At 38.3% G+C, this 26,824-nt stretch overlaps 1 protein-coding gene and 1 non-coding gene across 3 annotated transcripts in view; one reads left to right on the top strand and one right to left on the bottom strand.

Moving 5' to 3' along the window:
* The window catches only part of Tmprss7 (transmembrane serine protease 7), a 34,278-nt gene extending 12,190 nt beyond the window's left edge, over positions 1-22,088 (top strand). For both annotated transcript variants that reach the window (XM_027936108.2, XM_027936109.2), the window contains 11 exons: positions 449-579; positions 1,252-1,364; positions 4,202-4,308; positions 7,553-7,689; positions 9,548-9,655; positions 12,164-12,274; positions 13,309-13,425; positions 14,331-14,502; positions 15,912-16,180; positions 17,700-17,836; positions 20,878-22,088. In XM_027936108.2, the coding sequence (XP_027791909.2) occupies positions 449-579; positions 1,252-1,364; positions 4,202-4,308; positions 7,553-7,689; positions 9,548-9,655; positions 12,164-12,274; positions 13,309-13,425; positions 14,331-14,502; positions 15,912-16,180; positions 17,700-17,836; positions 20,878-21,048 (1,573 nt within the window). In that variant the 3' untranslated portion in view covers positions 21,049-22,088. The remainder of the gene's footprint in view (positions 1-448; positions 580-1,251; positions 1,365-4,201; positions 4,309-7,552; positions 7,690-9,547; positions 9,656-12,163; positions 12,275-13,308; positions 13,426-14,330; positions 14,503-15,911; positions 16,181-17,699; positions 17,837-20,877) is intronic.
* LOC114093418 (U6 spliceosomal RNA) lies at positions 20,614-20,720 on the bottom strand. Its single transcript, XR_003582900.2, has one exon. It is a non-coding gene; the product is annotated as a U6 spliceosomal RNA (small nuclear RNA).
* Positions 22,089-26,824: the final 4,736 nt, after the last annotated feature.

Below are 26,824 nucleotides of genomic sequence, written 5' to 3'. Positions count from 1 at the left end.
TGCTATGGGGAATATACTATTATTATTGCTACTACTATTTCATGGAAGGAAAAATGGTACACACATGGATCTAGTTGCTTGATTTCCTGGCATCTTTCATCCAGCTAGTTGATGGAGCTGTTTTGAATCCATTTTCCCTGGCGCAGAGCCCATGACCATAGCCATTATATATATGGCCTCTATACTAAGTTGTTCTCAAGACAGCTCAGGGAGGGCCATCTAGGAGAGTTCTTTGGTAGTAGTTTGTAGACAAACATTTCTGTATCTTTTTCAGCTTGGTTCCATCTGTAGTGTCCTGTGGCCACTGGTTAATGAAGACCCGCCTGGTGGACTAATTCACAAAAACCTTGTGAATGACTCTGGAAATGTGTGCAGTTACTGTTGGGTGGAGTCCCACACTTCCAATAGCCTGCTATTCATGTGTTTTTGTTTTGTTATCTGGTTTCAGAATTTGTGAACCCACAAAAACACTGATGTCATTTGTTTCTACAAACAATCTCATGTTGGTGACCCTGAAGTCTCCTTATATACGGAGGCTATCAGGAATCCGGGCATATTTTGAGGTCATTCCAGAACAAAGTAAGTGTTTTCTAATTAAAAAAAAAGAAAAAAAAAGTTGCTTTTGGGAACATTTGTTATGATGCTGTCTTATCCTTCCTGAGGCTGTTATAATGCTGGTTGAATTAGTCAGGAACCCTGAATTGGGGCCCAGTCAGAAGAGGACAGAGTGAACTGTCAGCTTAGCATTAAGGTGTTAATTAGGCAACTCAAAAAAGGCAAAAAGGACACAAGAAAACTGAAAGATATCATAGAGGTAACACACTCAGGAAGCAATCACCTCCTCTATGGCTGAAATAGCAAAGGAAAGATGTTGAAAGTATTACCATTTAGAGCTTGGAAAAAGCCCGAGTGTGGAATGAAACTCTGGTTTTCTTAGGAGGGATAGCTGCTGCAGCTGCTGGTGCTGCTGCTACCTCCAATTCCAGAAGTATGTTCTTAAAGAAAGTAATAGCATCCTACAGATCTGTAGTCAAAATGTAGGATTTGGCAACCAACATGGAATTTGGAATTTGACAACAAGTGTTTTAACTAAATCTGTGGGGTGCTATTTCTTTAAAAAAAAAAAAAAGTTCAAAAAATATACCATAGTTTTAATCAAAGAATTGTGCATTTGTAATTAGATAAATTAATGTAGTATGTTTTCCCATTGTCTCACAGCTGCAAATCACTGTGTGTGGACATCTTTTTCAGAGTGTGAAAACACAGTGTTGGTCAGAGAAACCACTGGCTTTGAAGGGAAAATTTCAAGTCCATACTACCCGAGCTACTATCCTCCAAAATGCAAGTGTACCTGGAAATTTCAGGTATCCTAGTTTGCCTGTATATTATAAAAATATCCCTATCCTATTTTTAGTAGAATTTCATTTCCTTTATTTTCTTTTTAAATTACAGAATAATATCACTTAATTTTATAAAATTTAACTGCACTGAAATATATTATCTAGAAAACTAAATTTTCCTGTAATTTCAGCCCACTTTTTATACAAAGTACATACTATTAACAAATGTGGGCTATTTTTCCAATTTATTTTGTTTTTATTTTCATTAAAAATGTACAGACCTGCTTGTAGAATCAAACAATTATTTTATTACAACAGAGATTGTGGAGCAATTATTAATTACTTCATCAGAATAGTAATTAATAAAAATAAAAAATTAGATTAGGCAATATATAGTTCACTTGTGTAAGCAAAACAAACAGCAAATTTATATGAAGTATATATAACTCCCCTCTTGTGCTAGGTGGGGCATTTCTTCCCCCCACCCCCACAATATTTTTTAAATCTTAAAAAAAAACTATTTTTCTTTTTTATTTTTGTAGTATCATGGAGACAGGGCAAAGTGTTGTTACCTTTGCTCAGTCAGTGTATATAAAATCATTATTATATAGCACAGCAATTAGATGTAAGTGGTAAATATATGTGGTTTGCATTTGTCAATATATTATTGAATGACTTCTCTGGGTCAAGTTCTCAGGCTACTTTAAACTTTGAGGACCTATGAAACTGGATAAAAAATTTTTAAAAAGTTCTGCTCTTATGGAAACTACCTTTCAGTTAGGGAAGATAGGTAAACAACAAACTAGTCATATACACGGTGAGCAGCCATGTCTGGGTTCAGATCTGTGGATTCAACCAGCGGCAGAGAGAATCCACATCTTTATTGACCATGGACAGACTTTATCTTTGTCATTATTCTCTACTATTATAGAATAGTATAATAGTTATTTATATAGTGTTTACATAGTATTAGATATTATAAGTAATCTGGAGATGATTTAAAGTACATTGGAGGATTTGGCTAGGTTATATGCAGATACTATACCTGTTACTTAAAATGCTTATTACCTGTCAATTTGCATTTTTATGTGTGTGAATAAACAAACAAATGATAAGGCTGGAAAAAAATTTGAGTTGTGTTCTCATGAGCCCTGGGCTTTTGGTGAACATGAGACAGTCCTATTCCTTGTGTGTCCCCCACATTGGTTTCCTAGAGCTTGAGAGACTGTGAATAGAGTGACCCTCAAAGAATGCTGGGCTAGTTTGGATCTCTGGTCTGCTTTTTCTCACCTTGGGAAAATTACTTATCTTTGATTAGTTATGTCGGTTTATTTATTTTTTCTTTTTCTTTAAAATGGAAATCAACCTTCTTTGCCTAACAGAGTCGTTGTGGTGTTCAATTGAGATCAACAAAGTGCCTGATTCACTCCCTCTCAAATGTGGGAGGTGAAGGGCGGCTTCCTGCATTTAAATGTACTTCAGAAACAAAGAGACACACATGCACATGCACAGACATGCATACACACACATGAAAGAGCAACACAAAATAATGGCATGACTAAAAACTCTGTCACGGTAATAAATGTCAATGGGTAAAGAAAAAGACAGTAGGATTGAATTGCAAAGTACTACCTAAAAACTTAACTTCATCATTTTCAAAAGATTAAAAAAAAAAAAATGACTCAAAAAAGCTGATCAGAAAGGATGGGCAAGATTGTACCAGGTATGCATAAGTAAAAAGAAAACAGTTTTCATTCTCAGTACCTGGCAACACTGAAACCAGGGCCACAACATTTCCTGGTTTGCAAGTAAGGAGAAGGGCAACTTATAAGATAAAAAGGTGATCCACAAAATCTAATTATGATGATTATTTATGCAGTGAATGATATAGCATTAATACACACAAGCCAAGAAGAATAGGAAAGACAAAGAGAAGTGGGCAAGGCTTAAGTAAGAGATTTTAATTCACTTTCCTTGCATGATTCAGACATAGTGTACAACAGTAAACAGGGCCAGGAAGGCTATTAAGTCATACCAGTGAGTTTGGAAATAAAAATAAGCAGAGGGACCACGGAACATTCATAATTTGATCACAATCAAATCCTTAAGAAATTTTAAAAAATTTTAAAAACAGTATAAACCGTAATCTTTCTTCTAATTAAGATGGAATTAGAAAACTTGAAAATGGGTAAGCCAAAATTCAACTCTCTAGAAATATAAAAATCCTCTCTTCCATAATTCCTGGGTCAAAGTGAAAGTGAAAACTAAAACGTTGGCATATCAGACATAAGGTGGATGTACACCACACAGTACAATAAAAAGGCCAGTTGTGTCGTGGCACAGTATGTGCATGTTTGCTCACAAGCAGGCTGTCTGGCTCCCTTGACTTTTTCAGAAAATACCCAGATGATTCAGTGACAGTCTTTAGGAATACCCAGGTAATATGAAGAGGAAGCTGATTCATCTCTCTTTTATCTACAGGATCTGAATGAAACTTTAAATAAGCCACGTCATTGTTTTCATCAACAGAGGACATTCTTTAAACTCAGTAACTGGTGAATGTCTGCAAAATTAAGCTCATCCAACTGGAGCAGGCTGAAACCCAGAGACACTGCCTATGGTGTCCCACCTCATGGGCCTAGAAGCTGAGTCTTGAGCACCTGGTGGCTATCCTCTTTGTTCTCCACCTGCACTTCTTCCCATCCTGGTTGTTCAGGGGAGCTGGTGTACCACACCAGGGGCCACAGGGCACAGGAATAGAACACCCCTGAAACAATAAGTACCGAGCCAGCAAGGAAATGTTAGCCTGAGATTTCGTCCTTTGCCTAAAGCATTTTTTGACTTGATGTTGTTTTTCACAGACCCCTCTGTCAACTCTCGGCATAGCCCTGAGATTCCATAACTATTCAATCACCAAGAAGAGTATGAAAGGCTGCGAGCATGGATGGTGGGAAATCAACGAGCACATGTAAGTGATTTTCGTATGTGAGGAATCTGATGAATCCTTGGTGGCCTCTGTCCTAGAGAGGATTTGTCTGTCTCTAAAGAGTTTCCACTTTACTGTTGACAGAGGGCAACTGAGAGACAGAGAAATCAAGAAACTTGCATAAGGACTCTCATTCCTGAGTGACTGAATCAGGATACAGGGCAAAGTTGATCTAAAGACATGGCTTCTGCCTCACCTCCACTCTGTGGATTTTCCATGTGTATAGTGCATGCTTGACAAAAGTATTTGGCAGATAAAATATTCAAATTCTAGAGCTACTGGGGAAAATAATAAATAGGGGTTCTGGTGGTACAAAAGTTAGCCAATTCCTTTTGTTCATAGAGGCCTGATTGACCTGGCTTGGTCTGAAGGCTAGCAAATGGGTTGAGGCTAACCAGAAAAAAATCTCAGAGAAATGTAAGTGGTTTGGCTTCCTGAACCAACCTAGTAGTCCCCACTGTCACTGTCCCCTTCCCTTGGGCTGGAGATTGAACCCAGGGCCTGTTCAAGCTAAGCAGATGCTCTCCCTGAGGTACATGCCTGGCTCCTTACTCTCGCTCTGATTTATTCCTTGCTTGTTAGTGTTGTTTATTTGCTTCTGAAACTATAATAGGTATTTAATAGCCATTTAATTGAATTAGCATTCAAAATACAGGACACCCTGCTTTGGCAGTAGAAAGGCTTCTCATTTCACTTTTCAGAGAAGCATCCTGTGAGGTTGAAGGCTTTGCCTGCTATTTTTTTGCTCATTATTATTTCATAAATGAAACCTTCCCTAAGTGCCTTTCCTTAATAACCTTCTTTCATTTCCTTTAGACAAACTGTGAAATAGTCATCTATCCTGTCTTCAGAGGAGTAGGCCTTAGCAGATTAAAAATTGTTCTTGTATCCATTCTTAAAATGTAGCCAGTATTCTTTTTGGGAGTGTAACTGAATCAAGGGTTTGTTCTGTAGAAGACAGGAGACCTGGCTTCAAATTCCAGCCCTGTCATTTAGTAGCTATATTAAGTAGGGCAAATTACTTAACATCTTTGATTTTCAGTTTGTAAATAAGATGATAATTCTCAATAAGGGTTTGTGTTTGGGCAAGCATTCAAGGACATACTGCATACAACAGACCAAAAATATGATTTATGTTAATATAAATAACGAGATTTCTTTGGAAATTATGTTAATGAATAAGCACTATAGAATGTGCCCCAAGGCTTCACAGGTACTGCTTTTTGGTGCTTAATAAATATAGAAATCTTTACACATCTTTTGTATGATAAACCTGTGACTAAACTGTGCTTTGCATAAGAAATATTATTTTTTTTTTTCTCCCAAGTCACAGCAGAAACAGTCCAGGATGTGTGACTGCAGGTAGGAGCAGGGTCTTCTCCCAAGCAATACCAGGAAAGCACTCTGCCCCAATGCTTCTCCTGAAAGGCCAGTTCTTCCTGTAGTCTGTAGGCTGGCTGAAATCCTATCAGATTCATTTCATGTTAGTTGTACCCTCAGGATTTAAAATGCCAGCCCTTTCCTTATCCTTTCTTCTCACTGGAAAGGGAAGGCTCTAATTGAACTAATGAGACCCCTTGCTGAGAAGTTAGCCTAAGGGAATTGGGGCTGTAAAGAGAAAGGTGGAAAGAGCTATAAGGAATGGGGAAAGACTAAGGATTTCCTCAAATAGTTCAGAGAACCTAACCTCAAAGAAATAATGGTCACCCTACAAGTTGGATGCCATTAGAGAGGAAAAGCAGAGCTAAGCCCAAGGAGAAGGCCACTGGATGTTCTAGAAAGTGCCAGAGTATAACCTCAGGCCAACTGTGTTCAAATCCTGGTTCTACTTACTTGCTTTTGAACTTTAACAAATTATTTCACTTATGTCTGTTCCTGACTTGTTATATGTCTGGATACATAAATTGACTCTTGTTGGGTTTCTCCAATCTCTCACTTTTTGAGCTCTAAGTCTCTAAGCCTTCATCATGATCCATTGCATAGGATCTCCCTTTAAGCTCTAGCCCAAATATTGAGGCCAACATCCTTCATCTTAATTCCCTTTTAAGATGCCTGAGTAGGACTCATCTTTGGAAGAAAACCCTAGATGTTAGTGGAGAACACACACAAAACACATCATGTCTTTAGACATTTAGAGTGTGCCAATCTCAAGATGATCAATTAGAGTAGATTCTGGTCCCCAAAGCTTGGCTTGGCTTTCAGGAACCTCTCAGACCTGGCTCCTACTTGACCAGGTGGCCACCTCACCTGCTATCTCTTCCTTATGTAACAGGAACTGGCTTATCGGTCCATCGGTTCCTGAACTTCAGCCAACTGCAAGAGGCTCTTCCTGAATGACATGAGAATGCTTTCCTCCCTAAAATCACAGATTATCTGTGCTTTAGAATGCCAGTGTCTGATTCAAAGAGCTTTCGAGGTTCCCAAGTGATTTGAGGGCCTAGAGTGATTGGCATTCACAAGTTCCAGGGGACAGTGCCACCTCCAAATCTTGAGGCTGCTCCCTGTCTCCCATGGAGACCCTAGAGGTTTCACACTGGAAAAAGCCTTGCCCGAACAGGGCAGTGGACTTCTCACAGGCCTTCTGTATAATAATGCTCCTACTCCATTGCTCACAGAGCTCATGCAGCAAGAATTACTAACCAGAGGGATATTTTCCCAAAAGAATTTTGGGAACCCTGGTGGCATTAAGTAATGAGAGGTAAGAAAAAAATCAAGTGAGGGAAATATTGTGTAGAGACATTACTTCTTGGAAATTCTACCAAGGACAAACCCAGAGGTGCATATCACATTTTGATTTAGATGGAAATAACATAGTCGTTTGCTTCAAGTGTTGATGAAGTTCATTGCATATTTTCAGCCTGAACTCAGAGATTCTACTCTGCTCTGTCCAGAGGTCTGTGGGCAAGACCTTCCTGTTTCATGCTTTATTTTTGTTTTTCACTGAAAGGAGATGGGCCTAGAAGAATTAAATCCATAGTTTGTTTGTGAGTGTTGGTGAGGAAAGGAACAGATTGGTAGTACTCTTACTGCTCTATTTAGCAGAAGATAAAATTGGGGAGAAGTTACTAGATTGTGGCCACATAGCATAGGATGGATTCGATGCTACCATTAGTGCATTTCTGCTTACAAAATCCAAATGACCACAGTACAGATGAATTTACTGTCAACAGGAAGGCAGTTGATGAAACCTCAAGCTGTGTGTCCTCTCCAACTCCTGTCTCCTCAGGTACTGTGGCACCTACATGGATCACCACACGATTTTCCGAGTGTCCAGCCCTCTGGTTCACATTCAGTTCCAGTGCAGTTCAAGGCTTTCGGACAAGCCACTGTTGGTAGAATACGGCAGTTACAACATCAGTCAACGTAAGCCTGGTTATCAACAAGATCCTTAGAAAACCTCAATAAGTCATCACATGGTGAGCTGTGGGCATGGTGGCACATGCCTGTGATTCCAGCAACTTACGAGGCTAAGGCAGGAGGATTATAAGTTCAAGTCCAGCTTCAGTAATCAGAGAGGTCCTAAGGAGCTCAGTGAGACCCTGTCTCAAATAAAAGGGCTGGATGTGGCTCAGTGGGTAAGTGCCCCTGGGTTCAATCCCCAGTACCCAAATAAAAAAAGGGGAAAAAAGTTATTGTATGGTCACAAATGCTTTATAACTTATAACCTCAAATATTTCAGGAATGAGTATAGCTTCTTTTTGTTATTTCCTTTTATATATGTATTTTAAAAAACAAATTATATGTATATATATACATATATATATATATACACACATAAATTATGTTTTACTGCCTTTATTTTAAGTTGTAGAGAAATCATTTAATATTTTTGACATTACTGATTTATAGCTGAAATATAACTTCTTACATTATTCCTGAAATATAGGACAAGTCCTTTTTTGGCTTGTTATTTTTCTGATTTTTGTGTTCATATCAACATATAGAGGATCTGAGACCAGCAGTTTTGATTCAGTTTGGTCTATGGTGCACAAGGGTAGCTGTTTGATTGAAAGGATTCAAATAACAGCACTCAGAAGGTAGAACTGCTGGAACAGTGATCAGGAAGTGGCTAATAGAAAAGAAAACATTCGAGAGAAGTATTGGAGCTGGAGTGTAGATAAGGACATGTTCAAGAAATTCTAGACCCATTTAAAATGGGGAAGTATAAAAGTTATTCTTTGAGGAACTTATGAAGATATGACATAAGCGAAAGGAACTTAGACCTTGTTGTTCTCTGACAATCCCCAATATCCTGCTTTTGCATTTGGAATATTATGCTCAGAATACTACAATCTCCAGCAGGGTCTCAAGAAGAGCCAGTCATTTCATTTCTAACTGTCTTTTCAAACCATGACTATTCCCCCTGACTCACCCGCTCCACCACATGCCATTGAGACATAGGTGGACCTATAATACACTCTCCCACTGTTCTTTTGCACAAAGGAGGAAGGATTTATTATTTCAGCAATATTCATATATTAGCTAAGGATGTGATTTAAGCCAACAGAGGGAGTGGATCTTTGATGAGCAGCCTGATTGAAAAGGAAAGAATAGTGGATAGTGAAGTAGGAGGCAGGAGTCTTGGCTTTGAGGCCTGGCACTAATCTCTCTAGGTCAACTTGAGTAGATCAGTGGTTACTCTTGTATTTTGGAACAGAGATCACCTGAAAATGCAATTAAAGAGGCAGAATAATGCTTTTGATCACAGACAATTTGGAGAAAGCAGCATCCCATTTGTAATCCCCCAGAAAGTCTAAAGCCTGCACATTAAGAATGCTGGCCTCTAATATGTCTTCCAGCTTTCCCATGCTTCAAGTCTGTATTAATGCTGTGGAGCTGAGTCAAGGCAAAGGGTTTTTTTTTGTTTTGTTTTGTTTTGTGGTGCTGGAGATTGAACCCAGGCCTTTTTGCATGCAAGGAAAAAGACTGAGCTATCTCCCCAGCCCGAGGTTTGATTTTGAAGGTGACTTGGATGCAGTGGTTACTCAGACCTCCTGTTTAATTAATTTTCTTTTTTTGTTCACTTGGGTTCTGCTTTTTAGCTTGTCATTACCCACATCCTTATTTAGATGGACATATTATATAATTGCTCCTGCTACCTTGTCAAATCCCTAATCACTTAAAGCTTCATGTTTCTTTGCTAATGTGGTCTGGGTGTTTTTCAGGACCCACATGACATTTTCTTTTTTCTTTCTTTTTTTTTTTTTTTTATTGCTTATAGCTTGTCCTGTTGGATCTTTTAGATGCTCCTCTGGTTTGTGTGTCCCTCAGGCCCAGCGCTGTGATGGAGTAAATGACTGCTTTGATGAAAGTGATGAACTTTTCTGTGGTGGGTATTCAGGCTTTGAATATGACTTTCTTAGACGTAGCTTGTCAGGGCCATTGTTGCTGCTAGTGTCCACCTACAGTCTTTGTAGTGTAGATAGTGTTATCTATCACTACCTAACAAACTATGCCAAAACTCAGTGACTTAAAACAGTAATTCCTTGTCCTCCTCCTTCTTTTTTTCCTTCACCTCCTCCTCCTTCTTCTTTTCTGTTGTTTTCTTTTTCTTTTTGCCCCCCATTTTACAGTGTTGGGGATCAAATCCAGGGCCTCATGCAAGCTGGGCAAGATTCTACCACTGAGCCACATCCCCAGCCCCCATCATGTATTCCTCATCATATACCCATATGTTGTCTTGGATATGCCTGATCTAGGCTGAGCTCAGTTGGGTGGCTTTGCTTCAAGCACTGGGTCATCCTGAGCTTGGTTCTTCACAGGTCAGGATCAGGTCTGTTCTTTCTGACTCTTTCTTTCATTGAGCCATGGATAGCATTGATAGTGACAAAAGCAAAGAAGGAGCAAGCAGAAACATATAGTTTCTCTGAAGGCTTGGCCTTGGGATTGGCACCCCATCACTAGTATCATAGTTCATGGCTCAAATCCGGTCACATAGCTGAGATCAAAGTCAAGGCTCACGGAATTTCCTGTGCACATTTTGGGGTCATGGCAAGGATGGATTTGCATTAATATGACCACAGGGAGTAAAGATCTGTGATTAATAGCTTAATTCACCACAATCGTTTTTTGTTTGTTTGTTTTGTACATTATTTAAAAAAAAAAAAACGTTATTTTCCACTGGTACTTGACAGTTAATAGCACCTGATACATTCTGAATTTTTATAAAACAAATTACATAATTCTTAGTATATAAAAATGACTCCAAAAATATTTGAATGTCTGTTATGGTATATGGAAAGGTAAATTATTAGGATTTTTATTCTGCATTTAGACAATACATTTTCAAGGTTAACCTTAAAGTCTTAGAAAACAACATTTTCTGTGAAAGTGCATTAGAGGAAACTGGTTCAATAAATCCAGTAAACATAATTTCAGCAGTAGAGACTAAACTACTACCAAACAATCATGAAAACTCCTCTGAAAGATTTCAAAACAAAATTATTCAGAATCTCTTCCAAATCTATTTTTCTGGAATCATTTATTCAGTTTAATTTTAGGTAGAATTTAGGGTTACCTAAAACTCTCAAACAACTTCTTCTTATTCTTCTTCTCCATCTCCTTCTCCTTCTCCTTCTCCATCTTCTTCTTCTTCTTCATACAACAATCCTGTTTGAAGTCACAGATCTTTTATCTTGAGAGCAGCTCAGAATCTGCAAAAAAGTAAACTCAGAATTCCTCTTTATGGAGCACAGGGTTTGTTTATGAATGATAGTTTTTTTGTTGTTGTTGTCTTTAACCTACACAGTTTCTATTGATATTACATTGGTAATAACTAAGGGAGGGTAATCTGTCCCATAATAATTCCATTGGCAAAGACAGGCAAACCCTCCAATGCCAATCCTGATAGACCTTCCTAGGCTCTCCCCGATCCAAATAGGGATCCCCATACTCCAACCACCCTAACTCTCCAATGCCCCCCTCCACGTTCTCCATACAGATCCTTAGGTTTACCTTTTCTTTATTTCCTGTGTCTTCTAAAAGCTATTCATTCTTGAGGTTGCCTTTATATTCTTTCTTTTTAGAATCAATAATATGTTTAAAAAAGTATTTGATACATAACTGGTGCCCCGTCCCTTAAACATACAATCAAACAGAAGCCCGATTAAAAGGAATGACTTTTCCCAGCAGGGCTTCTTCCACAACTCAAGGGGAGATGTGTGGTCTATAGTCAGAAATGTCTAAGGAACCACAATTTCTGAAAGTGCTTGCTAATATACCATGCCTGCCTTCGATCTAAAGAAAATATTCCAAAAAGGGAAAATATTTTTTTTCCTATTTTCAGATTTTTTTCTGCATTTCCTAATTGAGGAAATTGATCTCTAAGGATAAAAATCATCTTAAGAAGATTTTCCTTACACACAGACCACAAGTCTATTTTTCTCTAAGATCTCACATTCATGAATTCATTCAACAAAACCTCATTGAACTCCTCCTATGTGATCAGGGGCCTGGGGTACAGATATGAATAAGATAATCTCAGTACACTTCCACTTCCATTAGGAGGGGAGACAAGTTCAATTTAGATAACAGCTTCCAATATTCATTTTTCTGAAAATAGATTACTTCAGATACATTTAATTGTAATTAAATAAACAAACCATCAGAGTTCAACACATCTACACAATTGCAAAAATCAGATCTGACAAACTCAAGTGCTAGGATTTGCTCCAAAGTTTAAACATCAGCTTTTCCTCATGAAGGTGCTGCTGTTGAGGAAAAATCACTCTCTAGTTTGTCATCTTAATATTTTGTCCCTGTAGAAGGGCACTCCTGGTCATGGGAGAAGGCAGATGATGTCCCAGGCTCATAAGCCTTGTGTCTTTTCTTATTCCAGTGCCTGTTAAACCTGCCTGCAACACCAGCTCCTCCAGGCAGCACGGCCCTCTGGTCTGCGATGGCTTCAAGGACTGTGAGAATGGCCAGGATGAGCAGAACTGCACTCGGAGTGAGAAGGGTCCCCGTGCTCTGTTGTGCTTCCTAAATCAGAACCAAAATGCCTTTGCTGAGTCAGGGCGATCTAGTCCCAGTGTCCCCCAAACTTTCCCAGATTTGGCACTGAAAATCCCTTGTCTGGGGAAGCTCCTCAGTCCTAGAAAAAAATGAGTGACTAAAGTTGGTGACTTTAACAGGAGTGGACTTGTGCTGTGTGTGTGTGTGTGTGTGTGTGTGTGTGTTACTGTGTGAATACTGGCAGATTTTCATTGCTTACCTGATTTTTTTTTTTTTTTTTTTTTGGTACCAGTGATTGAACCTAGAGACGCTTAACCAACCAGCCACATCTCCAGCTCTTTTTTAAAAATATTTTTATTTTGAGGCAGGGTCTCACTAAGTTGCTTAGGGCCTCACTAAGTTGCTAAGTCTGGCTTTAAACTTGTGATCCTCCTGCCTCAGCCTACCAAACCACTGGGATTACAGGTGCACACCACTGTACTCAGTTACTTCCTTGCTTTTAATGCTACTTAAGTTGCAGGATACCGAGGATCTGATGTAGAGGAACTTGCCAGAGACCATGAAGGGACAGAAATGCAAATTGTAATTACTACAGAAATGCAAACCTCCTGAGTTGTGAACAAATGTGTGGGAATTCACACCATCTGTCTATTTTTCTTTTCCTGGATGACATAAAAAGACGAGTGTGGTAGTGATTTATGCCCAAAGACTTTCCTTGGAGAATAAGACACAATAACAAAGAGGCTGTGGCCTAAAAAAGCCACTTATATGGCCAACTCCTTTGCATCTCACTCACCTACAGGGGAAGAAGGCCAGGTAATTGGATTGACTCTCAGCTGAAGTGCTTGCCTGCCTGCCTTCTTCAGTGGCTCTGAAAGGTCACTGTGGGTTTGTTCCATTTCTCTGCTAGTTTTTCCCAGAGCAGCAAATAGCGATTTTGTGGCTAATCCATCCTTTGCAAAGATCAGTGTCATTTACTCAGATGTTTCTGGCTAGAAAAAAACTGCTTTTTCTTTCATTCGTTTTTAGGCATTCCGTGCACCAACAGAACTTTTAAGTGTGGCAATAATATTTGCTTTAGGAAACAGAATGCAAAATGTGATGGGATCGTGGATTGTTCAGATGGAAGTGATGAAGTCGGTTGCAGTGAGTAGAAAAGCTGTTCCTTTTGATTCCTATCTTCCCACCTGGTTTGCCCATTTTCCATTTTTATTCTCTTCCTCATGGAATTCCCCTGGCAGATGTTACCACAGACCAGGAAATAATAGTAAATCTTGGTGAGCTGAGTCTGAAATTATTTCTCCATCTTCTTTCTTGATACTAAGCATCAATATACTAGATGTTTCCAAAGAGAGCTTTCAATTTCTAGTAACACTAATGAAGGAAGAAGGTCTTAAGTAAAATAGCCTATGACAAATGAAAAAGTGGGCTTCTGGAGGATTTTTGCTTATATCTTACTTTGTGAACAATATCAATTGTTGGTTCTTTGTTTATTCAAAACCTACTAACTTTTCCGTGCCATATGTTCTTTTTAGTCATGTGGCTTCTAATTGGCCATGTGGCAACAGGTTAATTATATATCATTATCGATACTATTTACACAAAAAGTAAATTACACTAAAAGTAATTGCTCTGATAACTAGTTTGTCTTAGGCTTTAATTTATCTTTGTTTTACAAATTTTTCTTTTAGATTAGCACAGCTTCAAACACATTATCAATTCTGTTATATCAGAACTTACCTTTTTCGTCTCCATCTAGCCACCTAACACCAGGGCTGTTGTTTGTATCAGTACAGCTGTTACTATGGATCCCTCTGCCTCCGCATGCATTACTGTATGGAGACTTCCTGTTAGGGCTTGTTTTCTGGAAGGAAGGAGTAGTCGGCTGGTGCTGGTTTCAGACAGACCCATAAAATTCCTTTCTAGATAAGCAGGTGATTTTAAATTGCTTACTTGGTGACTCAGTTCCCAACCCAGCACTGAACCTGACCTAATTTCCAGTTTTTCTTCAAGTCTGCCTTAAATCACATGACCCTTCCTCTCTACCAAAGGCTGTAGCAGGCGTTCGTCCACTGTCCACCGAGTCGTCGGGGGCACTGACTCCCAGGAGGGGGCTTGGCCATGGCAGGTCAGCCTCCACTTTGTTGGATCTGCCTACTGTGGTGCCTCTGTCATCTCCAGGGAGTGGCTTCTCTCTGCGGCCCACTGTTTCCATGGAAACAGGTAGGGTATCCCAAACCTTACTCTTGAGTGGCACATTCTGACAACAAATCATACATCTGCCCTGAATTGTGAGAAGAAGCCCCTACAGGGGAAAACAAAACAAAACAAACAAACAAAAAAAAAACAATCAATTCAATCAGGCTACCTTTTTGTTTGTTTTGGTGGGATGGGGGCACTGGTTATGTGTCAAATAGTTTTTATTTATTTTAGGTATCATTGAGATAAAGAAAGAACACAAAGGAAACATCAAGAATGAATAGTTTTTACTAGACTGAGGAAATAAAGAGAGGGCTTTCAAGTCAGATGGGCAGACCTAATAGGCTGTGTGGAGAATGTGGAGGAGTGGCTGGAGTATGGGGATCCCTGTTTGCATTGGGGGTGATCCTGGGAAGGTCTGTTAGGGTTGGCATTGGAGGGGCTCTGTCTACCTTTGCCAGTGGGATTATTATGAGACAGAAGATCTTCCAGCTAAGGGTGAAAGAGAAGCTTAAAATGTGATCTAACTTGAAATTTAAACTTATTTAAATCTACTAGACCTTAGGTTCAAAACTAATTTCATATACTGAATTTTAAGAGATTTCAACTAAGTTATACAATTTGAGTATTTACTCTTCCAATAAATTACAGGAATCATGTTAATTACTGAAATAGCTTCACCTCTGATCATTAATCTTAAATGCTGTGAAACTGCTGTGTCCTTATTTTTTTCCAAGAGTTTTCATATTCTTTTCACTTTGAACTTCTCTTTGGCTGCCTCAGGGTGAGATCAAAGCCACACATGGAGATACAGTCCCCTTTGTGACTCTGTGCAGGGTGGGGGGGCAGGGTCAACATTAGAATTCTGGAAGGACTGATCATGGTGGAGTTTGGTATCCCTTTGACTGTCATACTTAAGCAGCTACAGCAGCTATGAGGCTTTTGGTAGCTTGCAGCAAGAAGGAATTTCATTAAATTTCTGCTTAAAACAATTTTTTACATTGACTTTTTATTTGTTCTTTTTAGTTATAAATGACAGTAGACTGTAGTTTGATATATTATACATACATGGAATATAACTTCCCATTCTTCTCGTTGTACATGATATGGAGTTACACTGGTAAACACTTCATTTTCTAATCTGCCTTGGAATTAATATTATTTGAATTGGTAGAAGGGTCCCCAGATCACCATATTTACTGGCCCTGTTTGTCTCCATCAGATGCCATTGTTAGCATGAATAGGAAGAATTTAACCAATTAACTCTAGTTATAAATGTTCTTGACCTGTGTGTGACTTGTGAAATACTAGTGGCAAGAAAATTTCCTTCAGGACCTCCTTTCCTCAGCCTCATCTCTCTGTAGAGTGCTTGTTTCTAAACTGTGTAGGACTCTTCAGACTGCTAACTTGGTTGTTCATTCCTTCTCTACCAGGTTGTCAGACCCCACACCGTGGACAGCTCACCTTGGGATGTATGTGCAGGGGAATGCCAAGTTTATTTCCCCATTGAGAAGGATCGTGGTCCACGAGTACTACAACAGTCAGACCTTCGACTATGATATTGCTTTGCTACAGCTCAGTGTCGCCTGGCCTGAGACCCTGAAACAGCTCATTCAGCCAATCTGTATTCCTCCTGTTGGCCAGAAAGTGCGCAGTGGGGAGAAGTGCTGGGTTACCGGCTGGGGGCGAAGGCATGAGGCAGGTCTGTGTGTGAATGAATGGGCTTGGCCTTCCACATGGATGAGAGTAACTTGTGCTGATGCTGTGCTTTGGGGTTCCCAGAGAGGATTTGTATATATCATCTTCTTTGGGCCTCCTGACAACTCTGAAAGTTTGGATTGGAGGAGACTATTTTCATCCCTGTCTTATGATTCTTTCCATCTGCTCCAGAAGAAGCAGGGAGACGGAGGGAACCTTTAAACAAAAGCAGAATTGACTAGATAGCATGGGCTCTTTTCAAACTCTGAAGAGGTGCTGGGATTTCCACTAGACAAGAATAGTTCCTCCTTGGCTTCTCTTTTATTCCAAGATGTGATTCATTTTTATAAAGGAGAGAACTTTTATGTATGCACACTCCACTGTCAACTCCGACAGCTATGTAGAAGATTATGCAGGTATGTCCTGCACCAGGATTCTTGGCCAAGCTAAGCTTCCCTTAGCTAATCCAGGCTTGGGCATTACACCAACCTATAATTGGTCCACTCAGAGGGGATACCTTTTTTTGCCTCTCCACCCAGAAAAAAAGCATCATTTTCCAATATGTACCCAAATCAGGGAGTATGCTAGGGAAGGCTGTATGTTCATCCTGCCATGATTTTTCCATGAACTAGGATTCATGGTTGATTCTGAATATATTATGAGGAGAAAAATACAAAGCTTCATGTACATGTCCCCAGAGGTTACTGCTAGAACTTTCCTTTGACCTCCCAGTCATCTGGGATTCCCTTGCAGCCTATCCAAGGGTTTAGGACAGTGTCTGTGATTCCTGAACTTTCCCTGAATGCTTGCTTTGACACTATCTAAAGATTCACTGTGAGCAGCTTCTCAAATGCTCACTGTCCTCAGTTAGTTATTGAAGTAGTAAGATTCACCTTCGTTTTATTTGCTGAGGTCTCAGAGTCCTGAGAGAGAAGGCAGCTAGGTGTTCGAACACTTACAACTCTGATAGGCTACTGTGCTCCATGCTTTAGTTTCAATATCACAAAGGGAATTGTCTACCCATTATTTTATAAACGTGTGCTTGTGTGTGTGTGTGTGTGTGTGTGTGAATCATCTTAGCCAAACAGGTTTAAAGGGAAGTGAAAGAGCTATATAGAAACAGTTGTTTTTATGGATCTTCAGAGACTTCTATATGTCAGTTGTGCTCCTTTACTTAAGGAGCTCTCTTGAACAGTAAATATTGGTACTAAGCTTTGTTGACTCACGGTCATTCTAAATGCAGGAGGTATGAGATGAAGGAGTATGGGACGGTGGTTTAGGTGGGGGAGGCAGATCTTGGGTCTAAATCCTGTTGGTATTTGCTAGCTATATGCCACTGGGCAAGTCCTTTTATCTCCCTAGATTCCTTTTCCTCATCAGCAAAATAGGGATAATAATAGAGTTCATCTCCAAGAATAGCTCTGAGGGTTAAAGGAGATAATCTGAGTTATCATTCAAATGAAACCTTGAAGAGATGTAGTCATTACCATTACCGTGATTTCCAACTCCAATGTGTTTTCCAGATAGTAAAGGCTCCCCTGTTTTGCAGCAAGCAGAGGTAGAGCTCATTGATCAAACCCTCTGTGTTTCCACCTACGGGATCATCACTTCGCGGATGCTCTGTGCAGGAGTGATGTCTGGCAAAAGAGATGCCTGCAAAGTAAGTCCTCCTACCTTTCTCTTGCCCAGCATGTGTTTTCCATAAATGCTTTCACATTTAATCCATGCAACCCTGGGGAATAACTAGGGCAGATATTCCCCTTACCTCATCTGAGGTATTAATTATGACCTTGTTGCCTAAGATCAGGGAAAGGTGCCGAAAGAACTGGTTTTATAGAATCAGTTTGTAATCCCTGCATATCTTCTTCCAGCATTCACTTGGTGAGGTCAGCCTTCATATGTCTGCCACAATTTCCTTATAACTAAAAAGCAAAGCAAAAAATGACACACACATGCAGACTATGTTTCAGAATTGCTACCTATTTCCTTAGGAGCAGGAGCTGTTCAACTTCTGAAACAAACTTTCTTCCTTCCTTCCTTCCTTCCTTCCTTCCTTCCTTCCTTCCTTCCTTCCTTCCTTCCTTTCTCTCTCTCTCTCTCTCTCTCTCTCTCTCTCTCTCTCTCTCTCTCTCTTTCTTTCTTTCGATTTCATCTAAAGCATAGGCAGATGGCGGTGAGAAGAGAAGAGGAATAGGAGAGGTGACAAGAACACTCATATGCAGCCCTCCGGGTAGCTGTCTCTAGCAGTGGTTCAGCTGGAAGTCATCTTTCAAGGGAGGGGATATTTCTCTGAGCCTATGATTTCAAATCTATGTCCATGATCACCAAAGACGATTAAGAGAGTAAGGATGACAGCAGGATCCGTTCCCATATCTTTCCACAACTTCAGCCATGATGCCACAAAATTCATTATAATACTGACTTCTATCTTTTGAGATTCTACTTTGTGACAAGCAACCATGGTACATCTTTTACTTCAATTCATTCAATTCATTCTTTTATTTCCATTTTACAGAGGAGGAAACTGGAGATAGAGAGGATAAATAGATGACCCAAGGTCATATAGCTAGCAAGTACAGATATCTGGGCTGGGATTTGAACCCATGGCTCTCTAATGCTAAAGTTGCTGTTTTAGGGTTTCCTGTAGCTGGTCAGTTACAAAGTCCTGTTCCACACAGTCATCAAGCTTATGCACTAAATTTGTATTAGTAGATCTGGTTTTGCATCAATTAAAATAAAGATCCCAGTTTCTTAACCTGTCAGAATTTACCTAATCAGGTGTAAAATTGTGGAGGTGGGATGTAGGGGCACATTTAGATTGCTATCTAAGCAAGTTGTAACTTTCCAACCCTCCCTAAAATAGAAAAATAAAACTCAGACATTATACTAAAGGAATTATACTGTAGGAATTACTTTTAAATCTTTAATTATTTGAGTCCTGACTTTATAAAGTTGAGATATCAGAAGGGACTCTCAAAAGGACGTATTTTGTCTATGAAAACTGTCTGACAGTGGCTCTTAGGGTTGCTGCATTGGATCTGCCGAACAAAACATGCTTTGTGTTTCTTCTGTGGCCATGATCCAACTGCTGAAGTCGCATGGCCCAGAGATAGAAGTCACCCTTCCAAGATAACCATAAGGTGGTTGTGAGGATTAAATGACCCAAAACAGTGCCTGGCATATAGAGAACACTAAATAAATGTTAGCCCTTAATGCTACTGCCACCTATTCTTTGTATGGGACATGTGCAAGAATCTTCTAATGTTATTCTCAGATTTAAAATTAAGTTTTTTAAAAATGAATGTAGTGTTTTTTTTATTATAAGAAGATATCTAAACTTATTCAATGACATTAGCAGTTTCAGGTGTCAACATATATTATATACAAACAGAGATATGATAAATTGTGGTATATATGTGTATTAAGAATTATAATGCACAAAAAAGAGAGAGTACATGTACAATGGCATAATTTGGTGTGAACATACTTTACTGTGCTGTAAAATTGTGCTGTAAATGGGTAATAATGAGTGTAATGCATTCCACTATTGTCATGTATGTAAAATAAAGAAAGAAAAAAAATTATTCTAATTAGGTATATATGATAGCAGAATGTATTTTGATTTATTGTATACAATTGCAACATAATTTTTCATTTCTCTGGTTGTACATGATGTACCATCCCAACATATGCACAGTCATACATGTACCTAGGATAATGATGTCCATCTCATTCCACTCCCTTTCCTACTCTTATACTCCCTCCCTTCCCCTCCCTTCCTTTTGCCTAATCACAGTACCTACATTTCCCCCCTCCCCCTCCCCCATTATGCATCAGCATCCACTTATTAGGGAGAACATTCAGCCTTTGGTTTGGGGGGATTGGCTTACTTCGCTTAGCATGATATTTTCCAACTCCATCCATTTACCTGAAATGCCATAATTTTATTCCCTTTTAATGCTGAGTAATATTCCATTGTGTGATAAATCACAGTTTCTTTATCCATTCATCTGTTGAAGGGCATCTAGGTTGTTTCCACAGTTTAGCTACTGTGAATTGAGCTGCTATAAACATGGATGTGACTGCATCACTGTAGTATGCTGATTTTAAGTCCTTTAGGTATAGACCAAGGAGTGGGATAGCTGGGTCAAATGGTGGTTCCATTCCAGGTTTTCTAAGGAATATCCATACTGCTTTCCAGATTGGTTGCACCAACTTGCAGTCCCACCAGCAATGTATGAGTGTGCCTTTTCCCCCACATCCTTGCCAACACCTATTGTTGCTTGTATTCTTGATAACTGTCATTCTGACTGGTGTAATGAAATCTTAGAGTAGTTTTCATTTCATTTCTCTCATTACTAGAGATGTTGAGCATTTTTTCATATATTTGTTGATTGTATATCTCCCTCTGAGAAGTGTCTGTTCAGCTCCTTAGCCCAAAATATGGAACGCTTTACTAATTTGCATGTCATCCTTGTGCAGGGGCCATAATAATCTTCTCTGTATCACTCCAGTTTTAGTGTATGTGCTGCTGAAGCGAGCACTACACATTATTTCTTGATGGTTCCTAGGCTGCATAGTGACTAGCCAAACAAAACGTATCAGAATGGGACTTCTGAACACAATCTATTAGACACAGTAACAATGAACTTGATGATTATGAGACAAATGTCTTCATACTTAACATTATTTTTGACTTAGGGAGACTCCGGTGGACCTTTATCTTGTCGAAGACAAAGTGATGGAAAATGGATTTTGACTGGCATTGTTAGCTGGGGTCATGGATGTGGAAGAGCAAACTTTCCTGGAGTTTATACAAGAGTGTCGAACTTTGTTCCCTGGATTCATAAATATGTCCCTTCTCTTTTATAATTGTACTAGTTGTATTTTTATCTGTGATTTATGTGATAGATTCTTTTAAAACAATGAAATAATTATCAATAAAATGTCATGCAATTTTTCAACCGAAAATGTTAGATTGCACACATCTGATATTTACTGAAAGAGAGATATATAGTATGTGTTCCATAAAAATTACCCCAAGCATATAAAATATTCATCCTAAGGCATCAAGACATCATTGATTCAAGGATGAGAGAAATCTAAAGTATTGTCACATACGAAGTCTCTAAAATAAAGTAAGAAATGAGGGAGATCTTTAGGTGTCTATACTTTATTTTATGTTCCTGTTCAAGTACAAATGTTTACAAGTATTGAGGTAAACATGATTTGCTGAAATAAGGAATTCCTGTAAAAAACTCCACACTTGATCATTAGCAATCCCATGAAATAAATGCACAGAAAAATATATCCTTTATAAATACAAATATAAACAAAGCTGTTATTGACAGAATAAGTACCTATATTATTGCTATCCAATTCAGTTTTGTCTAACCATATCATAACAGACCTATTCCAGCCATGGCACATGGCATTGTTGTGTACAAACAAAACTGATGGTTAGAAAACTTTACAAAATGACGGAATAAAGTATTGTGGTAGTTGGGTTGAAAGTACTTATATGAGATTCAAAGAGATTGTGGGAATGTTGGTCAATAGTGAAAAGCCAAAGGGATTTTTGGATGTTGGTTGTACATGTGGAAGTTTTCAAAAGTATCATCATCTGGCTTGTGGTTATTTCATAAAACTCAATGGTCAAGACCCTCATTGTTATACAAAATTACATATAAGAGGTTGTGAGGGGAATGGGAAAATAAACAAGGAGAGAAATGAATTACAGTAGATGGGGTAGAGAGAGAAGATGGGAGGGGAGGGGAGGGGGGATAGTAGAGGATAGGAAAGGTAGCAGAATACAACAGTTACTAATATGGCATTATGTAAAAATGTGGATGTGTAACCGATGTGATTCTGCAATCTGTATTTGGGGTAAAATTGGGAGTTCATAACCAACTTGAATCTAATGTATGAAATATGATATGTCAAGAGCTTTGTAATGTTTTGAATAACCAATAAAAAAGACTTTCTTTCTTTTACTTTCAAAGCCTTATAATACCTTGTATAGTCTTAAGTCTATAGTACACTCTCAATACATTCTTGATTTGATTTATTTTGATCTAGAGTGTTCCATATTTTATCTCATAATAATCTTTCCACTAATAGAGACCAGAGTTAATAGTAGCACCAAACAGATGAAACAGCAGAAAAAAAGAAGAATGATATGATTTGTTTATCCTGGGATAAGTTCAAAGGAGGAATAACAATCCTACAGTGAAAGGGAGTTTGAGAACCTCAGAAAATCTTAATGCAACAGCTAAAGGAGAGAGAGCAAAATGTGTCATCCCCAAATCAGGTAAAAGACTGAAATATGAGTATGATTTCTCTGAAACAATGAATATTTCCCAGTTCACATAACATATTTTTATTTGTCAAAGAACTATTTTACTGAGATTATGGATAAAGCATCTTAATGGTACCTCTCTGAATAAGTCCCTAAGGCTTCAGTAAACTGGCTATGGGATAGTGCAATTCCTAGGCTCAAGTGTGCCACTGAATCCACAGTGGGGGACTTAGCTATTGAATCCACTGCATAGATAGCAATTAAGCTTACATTTCCCATACCGTAGTTTTATTTTTCCTGGTATGGCTGTTACCTGCACATAAGGCAAGTTGTACTTTTTACTTTATGATCATTTCTAAGGTACAGAATTGCTATTCACAAAATAATCAAAAACTTGTCTAAATCTGTGATCTCGATCAGGGTGTGGAGGAGGGCCAGCATGATCTATCATAATCTATCAGATTCATCAGGGGAGTTTTTCAAATCAGGGATATGCACTACTAATATGGGCACTTACTGGTGCAATGTAAGTGTATGTGTTCCTCACAGTGTGTGTGTGTGTGTGTGTGTGTGTTGGTGGGAAGGTTGAGAAACACTAACCTAATTTACTTGAATAGTTCATGCCAAAATAAGTGTCATTAGAACCTGAAAGATATGGGACTATCCACTTCATTCTTGCAAAGATGTGGACTGAGGCAGAACTCAAGACTGATTTTGTTTGCAGAGTGGAATGGCCCCCATAAACAAAGACAGGAACATTTTGTGCCATATTATAGGGGAGAATATGTAGGTACCAAAGCCCTCCTTTCCAGTGCCTTGAAAATTATAAAATGCACCATCATAAAACAACCAGTTATTTCTCAGTTGTCTTTGGCTTGATTGGTCTGAGTGATTGATCCAATTGTCCATGTTCAGAGTAATACTATTTGCCATCTTCAATATATGGGTGTGGATTATTGTGTTTGCAGGAGGTATAGATCTATTTAAAAGAAATGAGATGCCTTGGAGCATTGATATTATTATTTTGATGTTATTTTATTTTTTGTTATATATATTAACTATCTGGGAAATTATTCCTTCCAAAAGGAGATAAAGAAAGAAGGCAGAGTACTATGACAAGAAAAACAAAACTGAAAATCTTACATTGGTCATCAAATCTTGACAAGTATGCTTTTTAATTTCATTTAAATTTGAAACTTGAATACCTAAAGCAATTAAATCAACATTAATTGCAAACTATATTAAAGATAAATATTTGTGAAGTAACAATACATTTTAAAAATCTGGCCCATAGAAATAAATTCTGGAAAAATTGCGAAAACAATCTTGGTTCTTCATTAACAAATGCTTAACTTTCACCAAGAATTCTTTAATCTAAACCCAGTTGTATCTTCTTTCTAGCTCATTCTGAATCTTTAGTTGGAGTCAAGCTGGCAGGATGGAAAAAAATCCTTAGGGAGAGTTGTAACACTCATCTGCATTGTAGGTCAGTTGTCTGAGATTAAGAAATTGGCATTTACCAGAAACAGGATCTGGTTTCAAATAATAGCTTAAGTAGTTCATGTAATATTGGGAGGTGTCAGCAAGTGTTAGGTGACAGGAAAATATCCAGGACAGGATGATAAATCAATATTGAAAGAAAATATATTGAATCAAGGGTTAGTGCTGGGTGCTAAGGATTGGCTGTTAGTGGGTATTATTAATTAAAAAATACTTAAAGTCATGAAAAGTAAGAGAGAATTTATAGAGACTGCTATTTTTAGGTGCAAGAATAAATGCTTTACTTTAATAATTTCACTTAATCATCTAAACTCCACTAGGTAAGGATCATTTTACAATAAGGAAAGATGCTGATAGATACTAAACAACCTGCCCAAGTACACATAGATAGTGGAAGTGTAATTTGAACCTTGTTTTGCTTGCCTTCAAAACCTGTACCCCAGAATACAAGCAACAATAAATGTTGGCGAAGATGTGGAGAAAAAGGTACACACATACATTGCCAGGGGTTTGCAAATTGGTGCAACCACTATAAAACGTAGTATGGAGATTCCTCAGAAACTTGGAATGGAATCAACCACCATTTGACCCAGTTATCCCACTCCTTGGTTTATACCCAAAGATATATTCTACTATTGTTAGTCCCTGGGTACCTCAGTTTCCCACTTAACTTTTCCATCTAAAAAGCCTATTCAAAAACCCTGACTGAACTATACAGATTTAATGCAATGACAATCAAAATCCCAGTGACATTCCTCATAGAAATATCAAAAGCAGTCATGAAATTCATCTGGAAAAATAAGAGACCCAGAATAGCTAAAGTGATTCTTAGCAAGAAGAGTCAAGCAGGTGGCATCACTATACCAGACCTTAAACTATATACTATACTTAAAGTAAAAAAAAAAAACAGCATGGTATTGGCACCAAAATAGACTTGTAGACCAATGGTATAGAATAGAGGACACAGAGACAAATCCACATAATTACAGTTATCTTATATTAGACAAAGGCGCCAAAAACATATATTGGAGAAAAGATAGCCTCTTCAACAAACGGTGCTGGGGAAACTGGAAATCCATATGCAACAAAATGAAATTAAACCCCTATTTCTCACCATGCACAAAACTCAACTCAGAGTGGATCAAGGACCTAAGAATTTAACCAGAGAATCTGTGCCTAATAGAAGAAAAAGTGGGCCCAATTCTCGATCATGTCAGATTAGGCCCCTACTTCCTTAATAAGACTCCTAAAATTAAAATCAAGAATCAATAAATGGGATGGATTCTAACTAAATAGCTTCTCCCCCCACAAAAAAAAAAAAAAAAAATCAATAAATGGGCCAAGGAACTGATCAAACACTTCTCAGAAGAAGATACAATCTATCAACAAATATATGAAAAAATGTTCAACAATCTAGCAATTAGAGAAATGCAAATCAAAACTACTCTAAGATTTTGTCTTAATCCAGTCAGAATGGCAGCTATTAAGAATACAAACAACAATAATTGTTGGTGAGGATGTGGGGGAAAAGGTACACTCACACATTGCTGGTGGGACTCCAAATTGGTACAGCCAATATGGAAAGCAGTATTGAGACTCCTTAGAAAACTTGGAATGGAACCACTATTTGACCCAGCTATTCTACTCCTTGGTCTATACCCAAAGGACTTGTCAGCATACTACAGTGATGCAGCCACATCAATGTGCATAGCAGCTCAATTCACAATAGCTAAACTGTGGAACCAACAATGGAGTATTACTCAGCATTAAAAGAGAATAAAATCATGGCATTTGCAGGTAAATAGATGGAGTTGGAGAATATAATGCTAAGTGAAGTAAGCCAATCCCAAAACACCAAAGGCCGAATGTTTTCTCTGATATAAGGATGCTGATGCATAATGGGGATGGGGAGAAGCCTGAGAGGAATAGACAAACTCTAGAAAGGGGAAAGGGGAGGAAAGGGAAGGGAGGGGGCATGGGGGTAGGAAAGGCAGTGGTATGAGATGGACATTATTACTCTAAGTATGTGTATGAAGACACGAATGGTGTGACTTTACATTGTGTACAAATAGAGATATGAAAAATTGTACTATATATGTGTAATATGAATTGAAATGCATTCTGCTGTCTTATATAACAAACTAGAATAAATTTAAAAAAAGAAAAAAAACCTGGCTGAACATGCAGACTTCACCCAATCACCAAAGGACTTAAAGTCAGCATACTATACTATAGTGATGCAGCCACATTAATGCTCATAGCAGCTCAATTCATAACTATGAAACTAACCTGGGTGCCCTTCAACAGATGAATGAATAAAGAAAATGTGGTATATATATATAAAAGGAAATATTACTCAACCTTAAATAAGAATGAAGAATGAAATTATGGCATTTGCTAGTAAATGGATGGAGCTAGAGAATATCATGCTAAGTGAAAGAAGCCAATGCCAAAGAATCAAAGGCCAAATGTTTTCTCTGATATGCAGATATTAATTCACAATAAAGAGAGGGGACTAAGGAAGAATAGAGGTACTTTGAATTAGACTGAGGGGAGTAAAAGAAGGGGATGGGGCATGAAGGTAGGAAGGATAGTATAATGAATTGGACACTATTATCCTATGTGCATATATGATTACACGACTGGTTCTACATCATGTACAACCAAAAGAATGAGAAGTTATACTCCATTAAGGTATGATGTGTCAAAATGCATTCTAATGTCATTAGAATAACTAATTAGAACAAACTTTTAAAAAGATGTTAATAATGGAGAGATTATATATATATATATATATATATATATATATATATATATATATATATAGACCTGTACTCCTCTCAAACCTAT

This window comes from Marmota flaviventris, chromosome 8, assembly GCF_047511675.1.
Source record: "Marmota flaviventris isolate mMarFla1 chromosome 8, mMarFla1.hap1, whole genome shotgun sequence".
Taxonomy (NCBI): Eukaryota; Metazoa; Chordata; class Mammalia; order Rodentia; family Sciuridae; genus Marmota; species Marmota flaviventris.
This window is presented reverse-complemented; position numbering and strand designations above follow the sequence as displayed.